Consider the following 17,124-nt stretch of genomic DNA (forward strand, 5'->3'; position numbering starts at 1 on the left):
AAATTATCAAAACAATGCTATGCTAGTTGACATTTAAATAAGCTCAATAGAGGTTAAGAGAAGGCTTTGATTGAATAATTTTGAAACATAGAAAACTCAATTGAATAAAAAAAATAAAAAAAATTAGGCCCTATGTGGTTGTGTGGTTCAAACGCACATTTTCACATCTTAAACAACTTTACACATATTTCAACACACTTTTTTACTCACATATCTATTAAAAACATTAGAAAATATTACTCAAACTCCTCTACGGGCCCTTAGAATCCTAAAATGAATTTTAATGAAATTTTGTATTTTGGCCAAAAAAAAAAAAAATTTAACTCATAATAAATAAATGACAACCACTTATTGATATTCTTCACGTAAAGAGTAAAGACATTACAGTTTTCAGTTTACACAACCGAACCGACCATCAGAAATTAGGCAAAATTATTAAGGTGTGAAAAATGTTGGGTCAATGATTCATTCACACACGTTTCACAATTGGATTTATCGTTAGATTTGGAACATCATTGCTGTCCCAATTCCACGTTTGCACCAACGCAATCAATCCAGAGACCAAAGCAAAAGCAAAAGCACCGAAACGAAGCGAAGAAGAAAGTAACAACAACAAAAAATGGCAACGACGATTCAATCCGATATTCGCTCGGCTCTGCACGTGGCCACGTCGACCATCCTCTCACGCGGCGGAGGCGGCGGTGGCGGAACCCGTCGAGCAGTGGCTGTTTGTTCGTTTCCCATTAGGAGAACGAAGTCGTCGTTGAGGCTGAGAGCTTTCTTCTCCTCCTCCTCCTCCTCCTCGAACGACGCCGTTTTGAAGAGTCAGGAAAAACCGCCGATATGTACGGCGGACGAGCTCCACTATGTCCCCGTGTCAAGCTCCGATTGGAAGCTCGCCCTCTGGCGCTACCGTCCTTCCCCTCAGGTCTCTTAAAAACTTTTTGACTTTTTAAAATTATAAAAAATGTTTACTTTTATTTAATTAACGCTGTTTATTAGGAGTACTAAATAGTAAATACTAATAAATATGAAAAAAATATATATATATGTAGGCTCCTCCGAGGAATCATCCGCTGTTACTGTTGTCTGGAGTGGGAACTAATGCTATTGGATACGATCTATCTCCTGAGGTAATTTTTTTTTTTTTTTAAGCTTATGATGTTTTATATATATATATATATATATATATATATAATGTGTGTTTAAAGACAATGATGTCTTAATCTTATAATGGTGTCAAGTTAAATTTGACAATTTGAGAGAGAGAGAGAGAGAGCAATATGAAGCATATTACAAAAAATTGTGTGGGGCCCGAGAATTATCTTGTTTTGGATTCTATTTTTGTTTCGTTTGTTTGATACTATGTCTATGACTATTTCTTTTTTGGATAATAAGTATGTTCAGTGCGGAAATGACAAAGTGGGTGACAAAGAATATATATGTGTATTAGTTCATGAGAATCCATAATGCTCACCTTAGTTTCATTAGGATTAAGGTTGAGTTGAATTGAGAGTGTGCTTGTAAATTTGTGGAGTAAACAAGGAAAAGTATGCTTTACAATTTTCTAGAATGTTTTTGAGGTATGTAGGACACTACTGCTTTAAAAATATATGTATAGTTATTGTAATAAATCTGAAGTCAGGCTAGGGAATGGTAAAGCTTGACTGCCTGGAAAGTGGGGATACATAAATCGATTATTTGTGATGTATTTTGATCATTTGTGAGGAAGGAGCGAATAAGAACGTCATTGCATATCAAGTCGTGGTGGAATATGAAGTATGGAACTGCGATTGGATTATTGTATCTTTGTTGGAAATGTAAGAAAAAGCTGTATAAAAATGACGGTATAATGTTAGTAGTGGATCACCCAACTCACTAAAGCCACAATTCTAGTTGTAGTCAGCATATGCATCCTTTAGCATTTAGCTCCATTGAGAACCTCTTGTCCTCTGTGTTATGTCAAAGGAAATCAAGAATATTCTCACCACCCATATTGACAAACTTTTAGGCTTTGTTTTTCTGGTAACATGATTATGAAGTTAATCCTCTGCATGGTGCATTTATACTATGAACTTGGTTGAATCATTTTGGGAATTTTCACTAATTTTATCATCAACCTGTCTGGCCTGAATGTACTTATCAATGCATTTACTTGTATTTTTACTCATCCAAACTTCTTTTTTATGTTATATGTTTCTCAATTTTTGGTCTCTAGAGTATAGTTCACCCTGCACATCATTGGTTTGGTTCCCTTAGGTATCTTTTGTTATGCCATTTGTTGCTCAATCCTGTGAGTTTGCCTGATAATGGTATTAAATGTGACTCTGATATCATGTAATTATTAAAAACTTATGCAGGTTAAGAAGAATTTAATGATTCTTTACACTTGGGTGTTTTTTTTTTTTTGGTCTCCTACATTTCCCACATTTCTATACCACACTATAGAAGCCTACTAATGTATGTGGTATCTTTTTCAGTCTTCATTTGCTCGGTATATGTCTGGCCAAGGGTTTGACACATGGATCCTTGAAGTTCGAGGCGCTGGGTTGAGTGTGCAGGGATCGAACGCCAAAGAAATTAAGCAGTCTGCCAATGAAAGATCGAGGCAGATGGAAGCTGCTTCCAAGAGTATGACCAATAGTGCTTTTCCCGTGGAACCACAGTCAACTAATAGCACTATAGCTTTTGCAGAATCTGAGACTTTTGCTGTCAAAGAAAAAGAATCTGAGACCATGACTGTCAAAGGAGACACAACGGGAATGGCAACAGTGTGGGATGAATCAAGACTGGTAATGAAATTGACAGAAACCTTTATGCGTTTGTCTGAAAGACTCTCTGGCTTTCTCAGTGAAGGTCAATCCAAGATCATGTCTGCTAAATTATTTGATCAGATTTCAAGACTTTTGGTGGATTCTCAGTTATCCGGTCGATTTAATGATATAAGGGACAAGCTATTAGGTTTGTTGGAAACAAGGCAAAATTCCAGTATTGCTAGCCAAATCAGGGATCTGAGCCAAAGGATTGTAAATATCATTGATGAGGGCCAAATATCTGTTTCACCTCCATTGTTTGACTTGCAAGAGCGTTTTGTTTCAACAATAGAAGATTTCCAGAAGCAACTTGACTTGATAGTGAAATATGACTGGGACTTTGATCATTACTTGGAAGAGGATGTTCCAGCTGCGGTGAGGTGACTTTTGTCTGGCTGGAAAGCTATAATATATAAACTAAGCATGCCTACCCTTTACATGATGAACTAACATTGTTCAATTTTGTTAATATAGATTGAATATGTAACAGCAGAAAGCAAACCAAAGGATGGTAAATTGCTTGCAATTGGACACTCCATGGGTGGTATCTTGCTTTATTCAACCCTTTCACGATGTGGTACAATTCCATCCTTTGTAGTGTGTCATGTTACAATTACATTTACCCACTGATAGCATTGATTTTTGTAAATGCATTCTGTAAGCTTTTTGTTGTATCTCATGGCTTGCTCTAATGGCTTGACCTTATACTGTGTTGGATCGAAGGCTTGGTGCTATCTACAATATTTCTTTTAGTTCTAGTTTGTCATAATCATAACCAATTATGTCATATAGGCTAACTGACCTTTTCTCCTGTACTATAGAAAATGATAACTGACTTATTAATGTAATATGGCCCTTCACTAATGTTGTGTGGTCTGAATATTAATTTTATGGGTATAATAGAAAATGGTCAGCCGTTATTATCATAGTTTCAGGTTTTATACTATTTTAATCTAAGTTTTCATGTCATTTAGAATGTGTTTTTTTGTTTTTTTTTTAAAAAAAAAAAATCAGTTTTTAAAATGTTATGTTAGTTTGTTTCAGGTTTTATACTATGTTTGTTTTTCTTCTTTCCATTTATTTTGTGAAGAAAGAAGAATCCTATTGATGCATTCATTAATTTTATCTTATAAGCTTTTGAAGGAAGAGACTCGAGATTTGCAGCTATTGTTACTTTGGCATCATCCCTTGACTACACATCTTCAAAATCATCACTCAAATTGCTCTTACCACTTGTAAGTGGATGTAAAATTTCATCATTGTATCATCTCCATGTTAGATTCAATGACTATCTTCTCAAAACGTTTGGAAGAATACGCTTTGTTGAGAAACTAATATCAAGGCACTTGTCATACAGGCGGATCCTGCGCAGGCTCTCAGTGTACCTGTCGTTCCTTTGGGAACATTATTGGCAGCAGCTTATCCTCTCTCATCTCGACCTCCTTATGTCTTGTCTTGGCTTAATAATCTTATTTCAGCAGAGGACATGATGCACCCTGAGTTGTTAAAAAAGCTTGTCTTAAACAACTTCTGTAAGTTTCTGGTCAATCTACATTGCATTATCAATTGAATGGTTCCACTATATGCATGATATCATACCTTGAATCACCACTAACTACTAATAAATGTAACCTCCAATTACAACTGGCAGGTACTATACCTGCTAAACTTCTCTTGCAGCTTACAACGGCTTTTCGAGAGGGTGGGTTATGTGACAGGAGTGGTACCCTTTCTTACAAGGATCATGTACATAAAGGCAATGTCCCTATCTTAGCACTAGCTGGTGACCAGGATCTCATATGCCCACCTGAAGCTGTAGAGGGTATGCTTAAATTCCAGATGATTTATATATCTACCTTGTTTGAGATTAATAGCCTATGCTTATTTCTTATGATGATTTGGATGGACCAGCAACTGTTAAACTCATACCTGAGCAACTGGTTACCTATAAAGTATTTGGAGAGCCTGGAGGTCCACATTATGCCCACTATGATTTGGTGGGAGGACGATTGGTACGGATTTTTTTTTTTTGGGGGGGGGGGGGTGGTGTGGGGCGGGGATGATGGCATAATATTACACCTCATTCAATTTATTTATCTGCACAGCTATTTGTCTAATGCTTTAAAATGCAGGCTGTGGAGCAGGTGTATCCATGTATAACCCAATTCCTTACTCAGCATGACTCAGCGTGATTACCTAGGCAATGAAACTTCATGCTACGGATTGAATTTGATTTCCAAGCAGGCATGAAATATCTCTCTTATGATTTTGATTATTACACATCCCTATAGGATCTTTGGTTTCTTGGAACATGCTTGGTACTTTATGCCACTTGCACTTAATGTAATTATTTGCCTTATTCATTGATGATGTAGGGAGGATGTACAGATAAAGCATTCCATTCCTGGAGGACCTTAAAGATTTTTAGCAGAATTTACATTGATTTTTACTATCTTGTAAATTATCAATATAATTGGTGTTAGGAGAATCAAAGTCAAGCAAGAAGGAGCAAGGAAAGCATTCTTTCCATCATACAGTGCCTGGATCTCTGGTCAATTGTGTAATAAGAATTTTGTTCAAAATATATTATTTCTTGCTTGTCTAACGCTATAACCTGCCCATGCCAACACCTTTAAAAGTGTCCTGTGATATCTGATTCTGAGGTATAATTTGCTCTAATACACCTTTTGTTTATTTATCATTTTAGATTATAAGATTGCTGGCAAAAATCTTGGGTCAAAACAAAGTGTTGTAAAGGGTTGTAATTTAGTCAAATTTGAGCTGTGTTAATAGGATTGTGTTAGGGTTGAGTGTGGATCATAATTTCTTCAAAGATGAGGTTTTGGTCTGTTCAAAGGAGATGAGTTGCCAATCTTTTGGTCATATCTTTTACACATTAGGGTGTTTGTTGAGGTTATAAAAAATAATCCATCTCTATTTCTCAATCTTTGTGTGCGCGCTCTTTGATGAGTTGTGGTTTAAAATCAATACGATTTCATTGTCTACATCTTATCTTATCCAAATAATGCTATTATTATTTGATGAGATGGGACTATAATTTCCATCATTTTATAATGTATATGCAAATATGAAATTCAAAGGAATAAAAAGAATAATATTATAATATTCTTTCCTTTTTTTGTTCGGGGGTTTTAATGGAAGAAATGAAAAATATATTCTCTTATTTGAGTGGATAGGGGGAATACTCATTTCTCTTTATTTCTTCAAAATCTTAAATTTTTATTCCCTAAAAATTGGGAGAAATTGGAGGAAATAGAATTAGATTTAATGAATTTTTTTACTAAAACTTCTAAAATACCCTTATATATTTTGTCACTTATTTTAAAGTAGGGGTCTAATAGTAATATTGTTATAAAATGATTCTATTAATTTCCCTCTATTGTTACAATCCACTCATTTCTATTCCTTTATTTTAAAACATCCAAATAAGGTTACTTAATTTTATTTTATTTTTCATTCTTTTTCATTACTTAAATATTTTTCATTCTTTTATGGTCATTCATTCTCATTCCCTTATGAACTCTTAAACAAAACTTAAGGTTATAACAAAAATAAAGGCACATTATTGGAAGAAAAAATATTAAAAAGAGAAATGTTAACGGGTGTTTAAAGAACATTAGTTTAGAAATTATCTTAAAAAAAATTTTATAAGAAAAAAATAATTATTTTAACGATTTTTTTATATTTCTCATGAAATATAAAAAATTTTAAAATATAATTTATTAATATTTGTCCTACTAGTCAGTTAGTAAGACCCTATTTAAAATTAGTGTTTTGGCAGATAAAATGATTTTCTCATCAATTTCGAGATCATCCCTTGATTCAGGAAGTGAAAGCTGAATAAAGGTGAAAGTCGTTGCGCATGAAATTCTGTAGCTATGATTCAGAGCCGTTTTTATGCATTAAGGTCTAGGAAGTAGGACTGCCGTAGTTTGACAAACATTTACTGCACACAGTGTGAACTCTGCTCAGTAAGGTCTAGGTGTAGGAAGTTAAAAGTGAGAAACATTTACTGTTACCTAGTGAACCGAGTAGCATGAACTTCACTGGACTCATCTCAGACTTGTCTCAATTAGAAATCTGTGCCTTATATAAAAATATATTGAAACTCAAGCCCATTTACATTTAGGTCTGATCTTGCAGCCCCATTCTGGGGCCGAGCCTCTTTTTGGGATTGGACTGCTGTCTTCCCATTAATCATGTTTGTTGACCCAAAAGTTAACAAGTCATTCATTTTTAAGGCAGGATTGCTTTGACACTTCTGGCATGGTGAATCATGCTGGCTGGTTTTATATTGTTACTATCACTTGGGTTATAGTAAATACATATGCAAGGAATATGAGTATTTCTATGTTAATCGAATAAAATAAGTATGTGTTATGCGGGTATGTACTAATTCTTACATTTGAATTGTGTTACATAAATAATTAGAAGGTATTCAATTATAATTTTACTAATTTTTTTGAGATATGACGCATATGTGACTAGTAATGCCTGTCAATATAACTTGGGGAAACTTAAGTGGAAGAGATGACGATACTAGTTAAGAATTTAGAGAGATCACAATAGTAACACAATGACATTGTAGAAAACCAAAATGCCAACTAGGCCACACTAAGAAAGAAGTAATAATATAAACTAAACTGGAGTCCAATTATAGTTTGAATAAACCAACTTTGATGAGCATTAAATTCAGGCCACCAGTGGTACCATTGTCCATATTGTACACTCACAGCACACATGAAGCAACATGTAGCAAAATTAGTGGCAATTTTAGGTTTCAATTCTTTAACATGTATTGCACTTGTCACAATACATGCATTACTTATTGTTTATTAACATGTTGGTCCAAGAAGTACAAACTCGTTATCAGTCATTGGAAATTGCTCCTAGTCACCCTGGGATACCATACCAACCTGAGAAGTCTGAAACTTTTGTAGCAATGTTAGGTAGCAGAATCCGAAACTACTTTTTTTAAGATAACTTTGGCCATCCCTTGTTCTTGTGGTGTTTTCAACTATTTTGTGTACTAGGCTACTTGCATGTTGATAGTAGCAGAAAAAGATAAGCATCATTCAATAATAGATAATGGAGTACGCTTTCTTGTCTTCAATTTGTACTTTAACTGGCCCCCACAATCTGTTTGCTTTTCTGCTTCACATGTTGAGTTGTTTTTGGCTCAAACATGCTATAAATTGGTACCTCCATTGGATGCAAATCGGCATAACATAGTAGCTACCGACAACTTACTGCGTAAAACTAAAAGTTGTTTTGTGCAATATTCCAATGGATTCAAACACATCCGGCTTTTTTCACTCAGTTTATTACCAAGCCAAGGAAGATGATGGCTTCATTGATCTGGGTCTTAGCCTGAGAACTCTGCAACCTGAGGCTTATCATCCTTCAGGAAATCGTATGCTCTTCCTTCCTTTACTTTTGTTGTTTATGTAAGAGTCACTAGCTTTAATCAACCCCATGTAGTAGAGAGAATAAGGCTTTATTGCCTTGAATTGATTACTTATGTTACTCATTTGGGTTTATGTTAGTAATTTGTACCAGGAAACGATAGGATTTCATGGGAGGATGTGATGACAATTTCCTATTATGTATATCATTTATCATATTCATGGTATTGGTTGGTTATGTTAATAACTTGTACACAATGCTCAAGAGGCAAATTGTCTCTGAGTCTTTCCATTTAGTAACTGTAACTGTTGTTAGTAGTCTAGTAACTCAGTGGTATTGTCTGGTCTTCTTTATAAGGAGAACCAAGGTTCACCGATAAACAGATAAATAAAAATAATTTTAACAGTAACTGCAATGTACTAACTAGAATTTGGATTTGGACCAGTGGAAAGCCTTGAGGGATATGATGAACTCCTAGGTTGGCCCCCAGCTAACCTGAACTTGAAAAGTTCTGACACTTTGAATCCAAGAAGTATAACTGAAGATTGTGATGAAGAGGCCGATGGAGTCCAAAGCAAAGAAAGGTGGGCTTTTGTGAAAGTTAACATGGATGGGATTGTAGTTGGCCGGAAAATTTGCATACTTGATCATGGTGGGTACGCTAGCCTAGCACTTCAGCTAGAAGAAATGTTTGGTAGGTACCAATAATCTTATTCTGAAGATTGAGAATTATACATGTTGGAATGGAAGTAAATAACCAATTGAATATTTCAGGTAGGCAATCGGCATCCGGGTTAAGGTTGTTCCAGGCTGGCTCAGAATTCTCACTGTTCTATAAGGATAGAGAGGAGAACTGGAGAGCTGTTGGTGATGTGCCATGGAAGTAGGTTCTTTTTTGTCATCATCGTTTTTTCTTTTTTAGAGTCTGCATTTTTCACTTTCTTTGTTAGATGGAACACTATAGTGTCATAGTGTTGGAACCATTGTGTTAATATCCTTTTTTGCTTAACCCCCCTCCAATTGGTGACAGGGAATTTGTGGAATGTGTGAAGCGGCTGAGGATTGCACAAAAGAATGTAGCTCTTCTTCCAGGTTCATCAAAATTTACCTAAGTATTCCTCATCAGCTCATCGCCTCTTCCCACTCTCTGGTTTTGAAGCATCTCTGAGTTAGAAGTAGATTAAGTTAAACAACTTTTCAAGAAAAAGTATTTCAAAATAATTTTGGCCCTCACAACTTCTGAGTAAATTGCATATGGAATCCTAATGAGTGTTTGTTTTGCTGGGCCTCTTGAGTACTAAATTGTAAATGCTAGTAAGGCTATTTGGGATCAACTTTCAACTATCTTAAGACATGTTCTGCTCAAGCTCTTTGGTACATGGAATTGTTGGAAAAGCAGTCTGTGCACTCGTTTGTTTGTGGCCTGAAAATAGTTCTTGTAACTTAGGAATAGCAAAAAAATCCTGATAGAGAATCACAAGATAACTTATTTAAGAATAAAGATAATCACAACTATAGATCGCATGTAATGAATTATTTTCAATACACCAAACGCATTAAGGAAAATTGAAAAAAGAAGTAGCTTTAAAGAAGTGCTACATCATCTTACAGTCCAGTTTGTTACATGTTTTTCTTCTCTCAAGAGTGTGTAAAACTGCAGATAATGCCACCATATGTATTTCTCTAAGTACATACTGATCAGTGAATACCATTCACTGAATAGTGACAATTCATTCACTGAGGGCTTGCCCTCTTAACACATTGGTGATACTATTCTAACCTTCCTGAATGACTGTGAGAGCATAATACTTAAGTTGCATATAGCGGGTGATTATATTGGCAATTTTGCATATAGAAGACCACATCAACAACATAGATATTATGTAGTGCAGAGTGGATGATGGATGTAAGCTTTTCTCATGTGTCAAGCATAAAGGTAGCTTCTGCCTGAAGCCAAAAACTAGAAATATCCATCTCACTCGTTCTCCCACTTTCCTGTCTTTCTAGAGAGAGCAAAACTGGAATCAAAACTCCTACTGTTTCTCGTTTAGAATACCGTCCTCTGATGCCTCAACATTTGATACTACCTGTGAAGTCATAACAGTATCTCAAACCATTAATGTGATTATCTTAAGCCACCAAATATTTTCTTCCTCTTTTAGCCAACCTGCTTGACAATTTCTGCTCAATTGCTACCACCACATTGTAGTAGGTGTGGTAGATACAATACCATTCAATCACACTGCAGTTATAAACATAGCACAGTAATAGTATGGATACATATCTAAGCTAACCAGAGTGCATCAACATGGCAGTTGATTAGGGGGGCAGAATAAACTCAAAAGGAGAAACATGCATTTGCAAGTTTTATTTCATTACTCTTCTGTAAATCTCTTCCTCTCATTTTAATAGTAAACAAAATTATTACTGAAACCACGCTCCATGAACTAAGCCTCAGAGAATCTCCCATTAAAAACCACGCAACATTATTTCGGGTCTAGTCAGGTCGTCAACCGGATCAAACACAACTAGGCTCCACAAAGCCCAACACTATAAAGATCTACAAAACTGAATTTCCTGTCTCAATCTCCTCATACAGTAAGCTGAGTTCGTTAAACCAATTGAATTTGGATGTCCATGCATCACTCATTTCAAACTGATAAATTGTTGTTCAATTCCATGTTATCAGTCATTTGCAATTAAGCCTCCACTTGAAACGGCAATGTAGCAGTGTGTACATGAACTTCTGCAAAAATGTATGCCTTCTAGTTACAGAATCAGTCATGATCCTTTCAGAAAGGCACCAAACTAATTGTTGAAAAACACTTACTTTCTAATCTGTCTGCATGCATGTGTGAGAACACCAAGCAAGAATGTTCATCTTTTCAAATAATTAAATCTTGCCATTGCTTAAGGTATATATACCAAAAAATTAATTATTTAAAATGAAACTCTCGCACCATCATGAAGTACTGTGAGGAAGTAAGCTTTTAATTTTTCTAACACTAGAATACAAAATGTTAAGAAAGCTTAGATGGACAAAATTGACCAAATACATTCCGACAAGAAGCCACTGTAAAAGTAAAATAACAGGCATATAGACCACAAATAAATCTAAGGACAGCTAAGAATGTTCTTGCAGATTGGTGGTGTCTAGTCCCTACAATCTCGCCTCATGGTTGGTACTAGAAAATCAACTATTTGTTGAACAATAAGTCATAGGAACACAAAATTTTCATTTTTTCACAACTATAGACATGGTTTATTGTGATTGGTGCATAATAAATATATGAGAAATTATAGTAAATCCACTTGTGGTTTGGCCCATTTTCACTTTGCCTATCTATGGTTTAAAACTAAACACTTTGTCCATTTGTGTTTAGTTCCGTTTGGTCTCTGTTACCCACCTCTGTTAAAATTATGGGTAAATAAGTCTTTTTGCTTCTATCTTATATATCTCTCCTCCAAAAACATAAGAACAACAAAAATTAAGAAAGAAACAATAGCAAATAGGAAATTTGTAAAAAAACTAAATAGATAGAGCTGGGTATCAATGAACTTAGCAATAAGCCAATAACACCACCGTGAAATTGTCAATGCTAATAAACCTTTTCTACTTTATTTCCACCTTTTCTGTCTTAGTGTCAAGCAATAAGCCAATAACACCACCAGATCTACTTTTTTATGGTGTCGTTCGGGTTCTCATTGACTAGAAGACAGAAATAATTGAGGTCGAATGCTAAGACTAATATCCATAACTTATGCATAATATATAGGTACTGAAAGAAAGAAAACAACCTGTGCATAATATAAAGGTTAAATCTCAATCGGCCTTTTTTTTTTTTCACATAAAAATTCTAAGTCTTTTCCCTTTTCTCACTCTCTTTTGGGTAAATAAAGAGTTGTTGTGATTGTTATTAAATAAAGGAAAAAAAACTTATAACCAATTCCTAGCTATTCAAACCCAGATTAGTTCTTCTTCATGTTCATAAATTGTAGCCGCTGCACTCTAAGAAAAAATCCATGTTGTTCGAAGGTTTGAGATTCACCAACACTAGCCACTTTTCATCAGTTGAAATCCACTGCAACCAAGCTAAAATCTCAGATTGACCACAACCAAAACCCAAAACTCAAATCACAACCCACACGTCACGCTCCACCTCAAATCTCAAACCCAAAGTAGTTGTGCTCCTCTACAAACCAAAGCCCAAACCCATATGTGCTCCTCCGCTGTCACCACCGTAACCCAAAGCTATTGCTGATCTGAATTTTAGCGTGGGTAACAGAGACCAAATGGAGTTAAACACAAGTGGGCAAAGTGTTAAAACTTTAAACCATGGGTAGGCAAAGTGAAAACGGACCAAATCACATGTAGGTTTACTATAATAGACTCATATGAAAGTAATATTGCTCCAATCATAACAAATTATGTTTGTAATTATGAAAAATATTGTGTCAGCTTGCCTTGCTTGCCATTCACTTTTGTTGGTTTGTATTATATTTGATTTGGGATAGTTGGAGGGGAAAGTTTGAAATTGATATCTGAAAAAGTAAAAATAAGATTGAGAATAATTCGGATTAGAAAAGATGTGTGAATATCACACAAAGTTGACGTCGTCAACCTCACAAATAGAAAGATATGTCAATTCAGTCTATTCAGATGTGCACTATTAATATAGGTATTAGGTGGAATCACTGAATCAGTACTAACTAGAAAGACTAAAGCAATATGCACCACATTATCTAAATTCAAGACGTCTATAATTTCCAGAATGATTTTAGTACGTTCAAAATATGCACCACATAATCTAGTAAGGTAAGCATTCTAGGGGAAATAAAGCAAAGGAGTTCAGCTGAATGCGGCCAAACAAGTAACAGAGTTACCACAATCTTGGTTTTGAGTTCACGTGACTGGAATAAATTAATTGTCCTCCATTGTTTAATGATTAATTTAAGAGTGATGAGAAAGAAACAACAAACAAATAATTAACTTCATTGACCAAGAAACAAGAAGATACAAAATGGTCTGCAATAAGAGCAAGAAGAAAAAGACATTCTTTCAGAAAAATATTAACAGCCAGCTTGTGCAAGATACGTTGAGACCTCTCATAGCATGCTCTCCCAGCAGACCCTACCTTCACCTAGCGACAACTAACAAAGAGAATCTTACAGAGAACAAAGTCACTAACACAAAATAATCATTTTCTTTTCCATGACTTTCAATTCTGATGCAAGTTTCCTTCTTCTTTTTCATCCTTTTCAATTTAGGAAAATTCAGCTAGTCATGCATCTGTCAGCAAACTAAATGTCAAGCTTCACGAATGACCAAATTCACAGTTTTGTTGGATTGCTCAATCAGTGGCTATGGCAAGCCTGTCCAGAGCATCATAGACGTGTCTCATTGCAGGTCTCCTGTCGGGGCTACTATGAACACAAGCGATTGCAATCTTCAGAACTGCAATAATCTCCTCTTCCTGATCTGCATCTTCAGCCAAATATGGGTCCAAAACATCTGAAAGTGGCTTCTTTTCTTCAATACAGAGCTGAATCCATTGAACAAGATCCATTTCTGAGGTACCCACTTGAACTATAGGCAATCTTCCAGTAATCATTTCTAGTAAGATCACCCCATATGAGTAAATATCCCACTTCTGTGACGGTTTCACCACTTTGAGTGCCTCAGGAGCTTGATAACAAAATCCCAAATTTGTAGATGAACTAACTGTATTAACTTCTGAGGGTGCACTCTTTTGTTGTCTTTCTTGTGATTTCTCGGCGGCCATTCGACTAGATTGCAGGGTTGGGGAACCTCCAGCAATATTAGCAAGGCGCCCAAGTCCAAAATCAGAAATGTGGGGTTCCATGTTCTGTCCAAGCAGTATATTATTGGGCTTCAAGTCTCCATGGACATATTTTTTGGGGCTAAACTCATGTAGATAGACCATGCCTTTTGCAATTCCTTTCACAATTTTTAACCGAACAGACCATGATAGTGGTGTAAATGATACCATTCCAGGTTTCCCTGATGACATTACACCGAAGCAATCAATTATAAAGATATATCAGAACATTAATCAAAGTATTTATAAGAAATCAAAATAAGTTAAATAACTACCATAAATAGAAGGGAAAAGAAAAAAATCCTTTACGCTGAGAAATAGGGACTGGTGAAACTTACCATGAATTGCAGTGGCAAGATTTCCGTTAGGGATGTAATCATAGATGAGCAGCTTCTCATCAACAGACCAGTAATAGGCTCTGAGGGTTACAACATTAGGATGTCTTAGCTTTCCAATTGCTTCTACTTCTGTCTGAAATTCCTTAAACCTTTGAGAACCCCCTTCACCCAATCTTCTCACAGCTAAGGTAAGCCCATCTTCAAGCACAACTTTGTACACAATCCCAATTCCACTCTTTCCTAGAACAAAAGCTGATGCCTTAAGAAGCTCATCCAAATCAAAAGCCACTTGTGTATCCAATGGCACAAGGTCATACTGCTCAATATTTTCTGATAAAGTCTCTGATTCATCCTTCCTAAAGCACAAGCACTCCCTCCTTCCCTTACGTCCCTTCTCAAAACCATAACCATTTTCATCCTTACCCTTGCTACAAGGACAAACCCTAGTATAACAATATGAGAACAGCAATCCTACGAGGCAAATGCCAATAACATCACTCACTACAATCGCAATTAAAGAACTCTTACTTAACCCTCTTGCTTTCCCACTTTTTCCAGGATTATCATCAGGATTCCCAGGCGGGTTGTTATCCGGCAAAAATGGAATTGAGGAAGGTGAAGTTGCACCAATGGTATCTGAAGAACATAGGTTCTTCAATGGAGGGCCACAAAGCCCAGGATTCCCAATAAAAGCTGTCGGTCCTCTGTTCATCAGAGCACCATTTTGTGGTATAGGCCCACTCAAATCGTTATAAGTGAGATCAATATAAACCTTCTCAGGGAGGTTTCCAAGGTTAGCTGGGATGGAACCAGAGAAAAGATTATGAGACAAATCAACAGTGCCTTGCAAGCTAGACAAGTTTCCCATGTCACTAGGAATTGAACCTTTGAATTTGTTGAATGAAAGATCAAGTTTTTCCAGGGAAACCAAACTAGTCCCAAACCCATCTGGCAGAGAACCAGTGAGATTATTTTGACTAAGATCAAGGGCTTTGAGTCTCTTGCATTGAATAATTGAACTGGGTAAAGACCCATTAAAGAAGTTCTGGGATAAATCTAAGGTTTGGAGGTATTTGAGCTTCCCAATCTCAGTTGGCACAGACCCAGATAAGGAATTCCCATAAAGGACCAAACTTTGTAGCCCCTGAGCTTGAAAGAGCTCAACAGGCAAGGTCCCGAACAATTTATTGTTCCTCAAATTCAAATGGCGGAGCTGAGAGAGAGCTCCAAGACCATGAGTAGAAGAAAGAAACCCATAAAGTTTCTTTTTTGGAATGCTAACAGAAATAACTATTAGTTCTTTGCATGTAATCCCATTCCATGAACAAGGACTCTCATCAGAAGAGTTCCAGTTACTCATAGACCCTTCTGGGTCTTCCTTAATGCTCTGTTTGAATGACAAAAGGGCATGCCCTTCATCATTCAAAGAACCCACTAGACCATAAGAGTTGCAGAGAAGAAGAAGAACAAACAAGACAAAGGGAAACATATCATCTAGGATGAAAGAGAAAAAAAAATGACCGTTGGAGAAAAATAAAAAAAATCCAAGCACAGAATATGAGAAGGGGGGGGGGGGGGGTTTACAGAGCTTACCTTTCAGTAGCAGAAAACCAAGTGATGAGAAAGCTTTAGTTACACAATGGTGAGAGAGAGAGAGAGAGAGAGAGAGAGAGAGTATGAAAGCAAGCTTTGACAGTGATGGAAAAGAGGTAGTGTTGAAGAATGGTAAGGTTCAGTAAGCAAGACCTTGGGAAGATAGACAAATATTAGAAAAAAGAAGAAAAAAAGAAAAATGGGAAAAGAAAAAGTTGGCCAAAGAATCTTACTGTAATTTCTCCAATACTTTATTCATGCCAAGCAATTTCTCGCGATATTTTGTTGGAAGTTTTGCCTGCCAAACCTAATGAGGACTCGTTTTTATAATAAGAGCGAGACAGTTTTTTTTTTTAAAAAAAAACAAACATGCACATAAAATAAAGGGAAAGAGGCTCAAGAAGAGGGAAAAAAATTCTAACATAAAAGGAGAGCGAAACTAAAAGTTATATATAATATTTAGGTGTTATTTTTTAAATTTCTTTTATTAAAATTTTGCCATATAAATTTTTTCTTATGAGATGGAAGTGTATTTTTTAGTTAATTAGTCACATAGTTGAATCTTGAAAAACAACGCTTAAGGTATTGTACCTAAGTTTTATCATTTTTATAACATGTGAACTTATTTTATTTTATTTATTCCCTCCTCTTTTGTTCATTTCTTTTCCAACATGAATATTGAGTACAGCTTAGCAGAAAAAAAAAAAAATTTTGAGTACAAAAAAATATTTATAAATAAATATCTTTAGGAGGTACCTCATATATCCAATAAATGCATCATCTTTTTTTTTTTTTTTTTTTTGTGTGACTCCTATAATTATATGTGATTCATATATATATATATATATATATAAGATAATTATTGATTTGGAAGAAGGGTCTTAAGAAAAAATATATATATATATATATATATGATTTTTAATTTCACATGGAATTATTTAGTTATTAGAATAAGTAATTTTGATAAGATGGAATGAAATATCTAAATTTTCAATAATAAATACTTTTATAGGAATGTAAGAATATTCAATGAATTTTTAGGGTTGCTTATTGCTATTGGTTGCACTAAATTTTTTTATATATAAAAATAAATATTTTGCTTATTGATTAAAA

At 35.4% G+C, this 17,124-nt stretch overlaps 3 protein-coding genes across 4 annotated transcripts; 2 read left to right on the forward strand and 1 right to left on the reverse strand.

Moving 5' to 3' along the window:
• Positions 1-382: 382 nt before the first annotated feature.
• LOC115978463 lies at positions 383-5,519 on the forward strand. 2 transcript variants are annotated; one of them, XM_031100443.1, is made up of 10 exons: positions 383-928; positions 1,056-1,133; positions 2,481-3,188; positions 3,288-3,390; positions 3,948-4,048; positions 4,171-4,345; positions 4,465-4,635; positions 4,725-4,825; positions 4,946-5,057; positions 5,189-5,519. In XM_031100443.1, the coding sequence occupies exons 1-9, from the start codon at positions 620-622 to the stop codon at positions 5,003-5,005; spliced, it is 1,806 nt and encodes a 601-aa protein (XP_030956303.1). In that variant the 5' UTR covers positions 383-619; the 3' UTR covers positions 5,006-5,057; positions 5,189-5,519. The 2 variants fall into 2 exon arrangements, with proteins under 2 accessions (XP_030956303.1, XP_030956304.1); XM_031100444.1 differs by having other exon boundaries at positions 3,957-4,048.
• Positions 5,520-8,008: 2,489 nt separating this feature from the next.
• Positions 8,009-9,638, forward strand: LOC115977388 (auxin-responsive protein IAA32-like). The gene is made up of 4 exons (XM_031099246.1): positions 8,009-8,247; positions 8,686-8,934; positions 9,015-9,123; positions 9,271-9,638. Exons 1-4 carry the CDS (start codon positions 8,121-8,123, stop codon positions 9,350-9,352), a joined length of 567 nt encoding a protein of 188 aa, XP_030955106.1. The 5' UTR covers positions 8,009-8,120; the 3' UTR covers positions 9,353-9,638.
• Positions 9,639-13,208: 3,570 nt separating this feature from the next.
• Positions 13,209-16,199, reverse strand: LOC115978489 (receptor protein kinase-like protein ZAR1). Its single transcript, XM_031100445.1, has 2 exons — positions 14,419-16,199; positions 13,209-14,262 (listed from the first exon to the last, which is right to left on the reverse strand). The coding sequence occupies exons 1-2, from the start codon at positions 15,905-15,907 to the stop codon at positions 13,592-13,594; spliced, it is 2,160 nt and encodes a 719-aa protein (XP_030956305.1). The 5' UTR covers positions 15,908-16,199; the 3' UTR covers positions 13,209-13,591.
• Between the last annotated feature and the right edge of the window lie 925 nt (positions 16,200-17,124).

Source organism: Quercus lobata, chromosome 1 (assembly GCF_001633185.2).
Source record: "Quercus lobata isolate SW786 chromosome 1, ValleyOak3.0 Primary Assembly, whole genome shotgun sequence".
Classification (NCBI taxonomy): domain Eukaryota; kingdom Viridiplantae; phylum Streptophyta; class Magnoliopsida; order Fagales; family Fagaceae; genus Quercus; species Quercus lobata.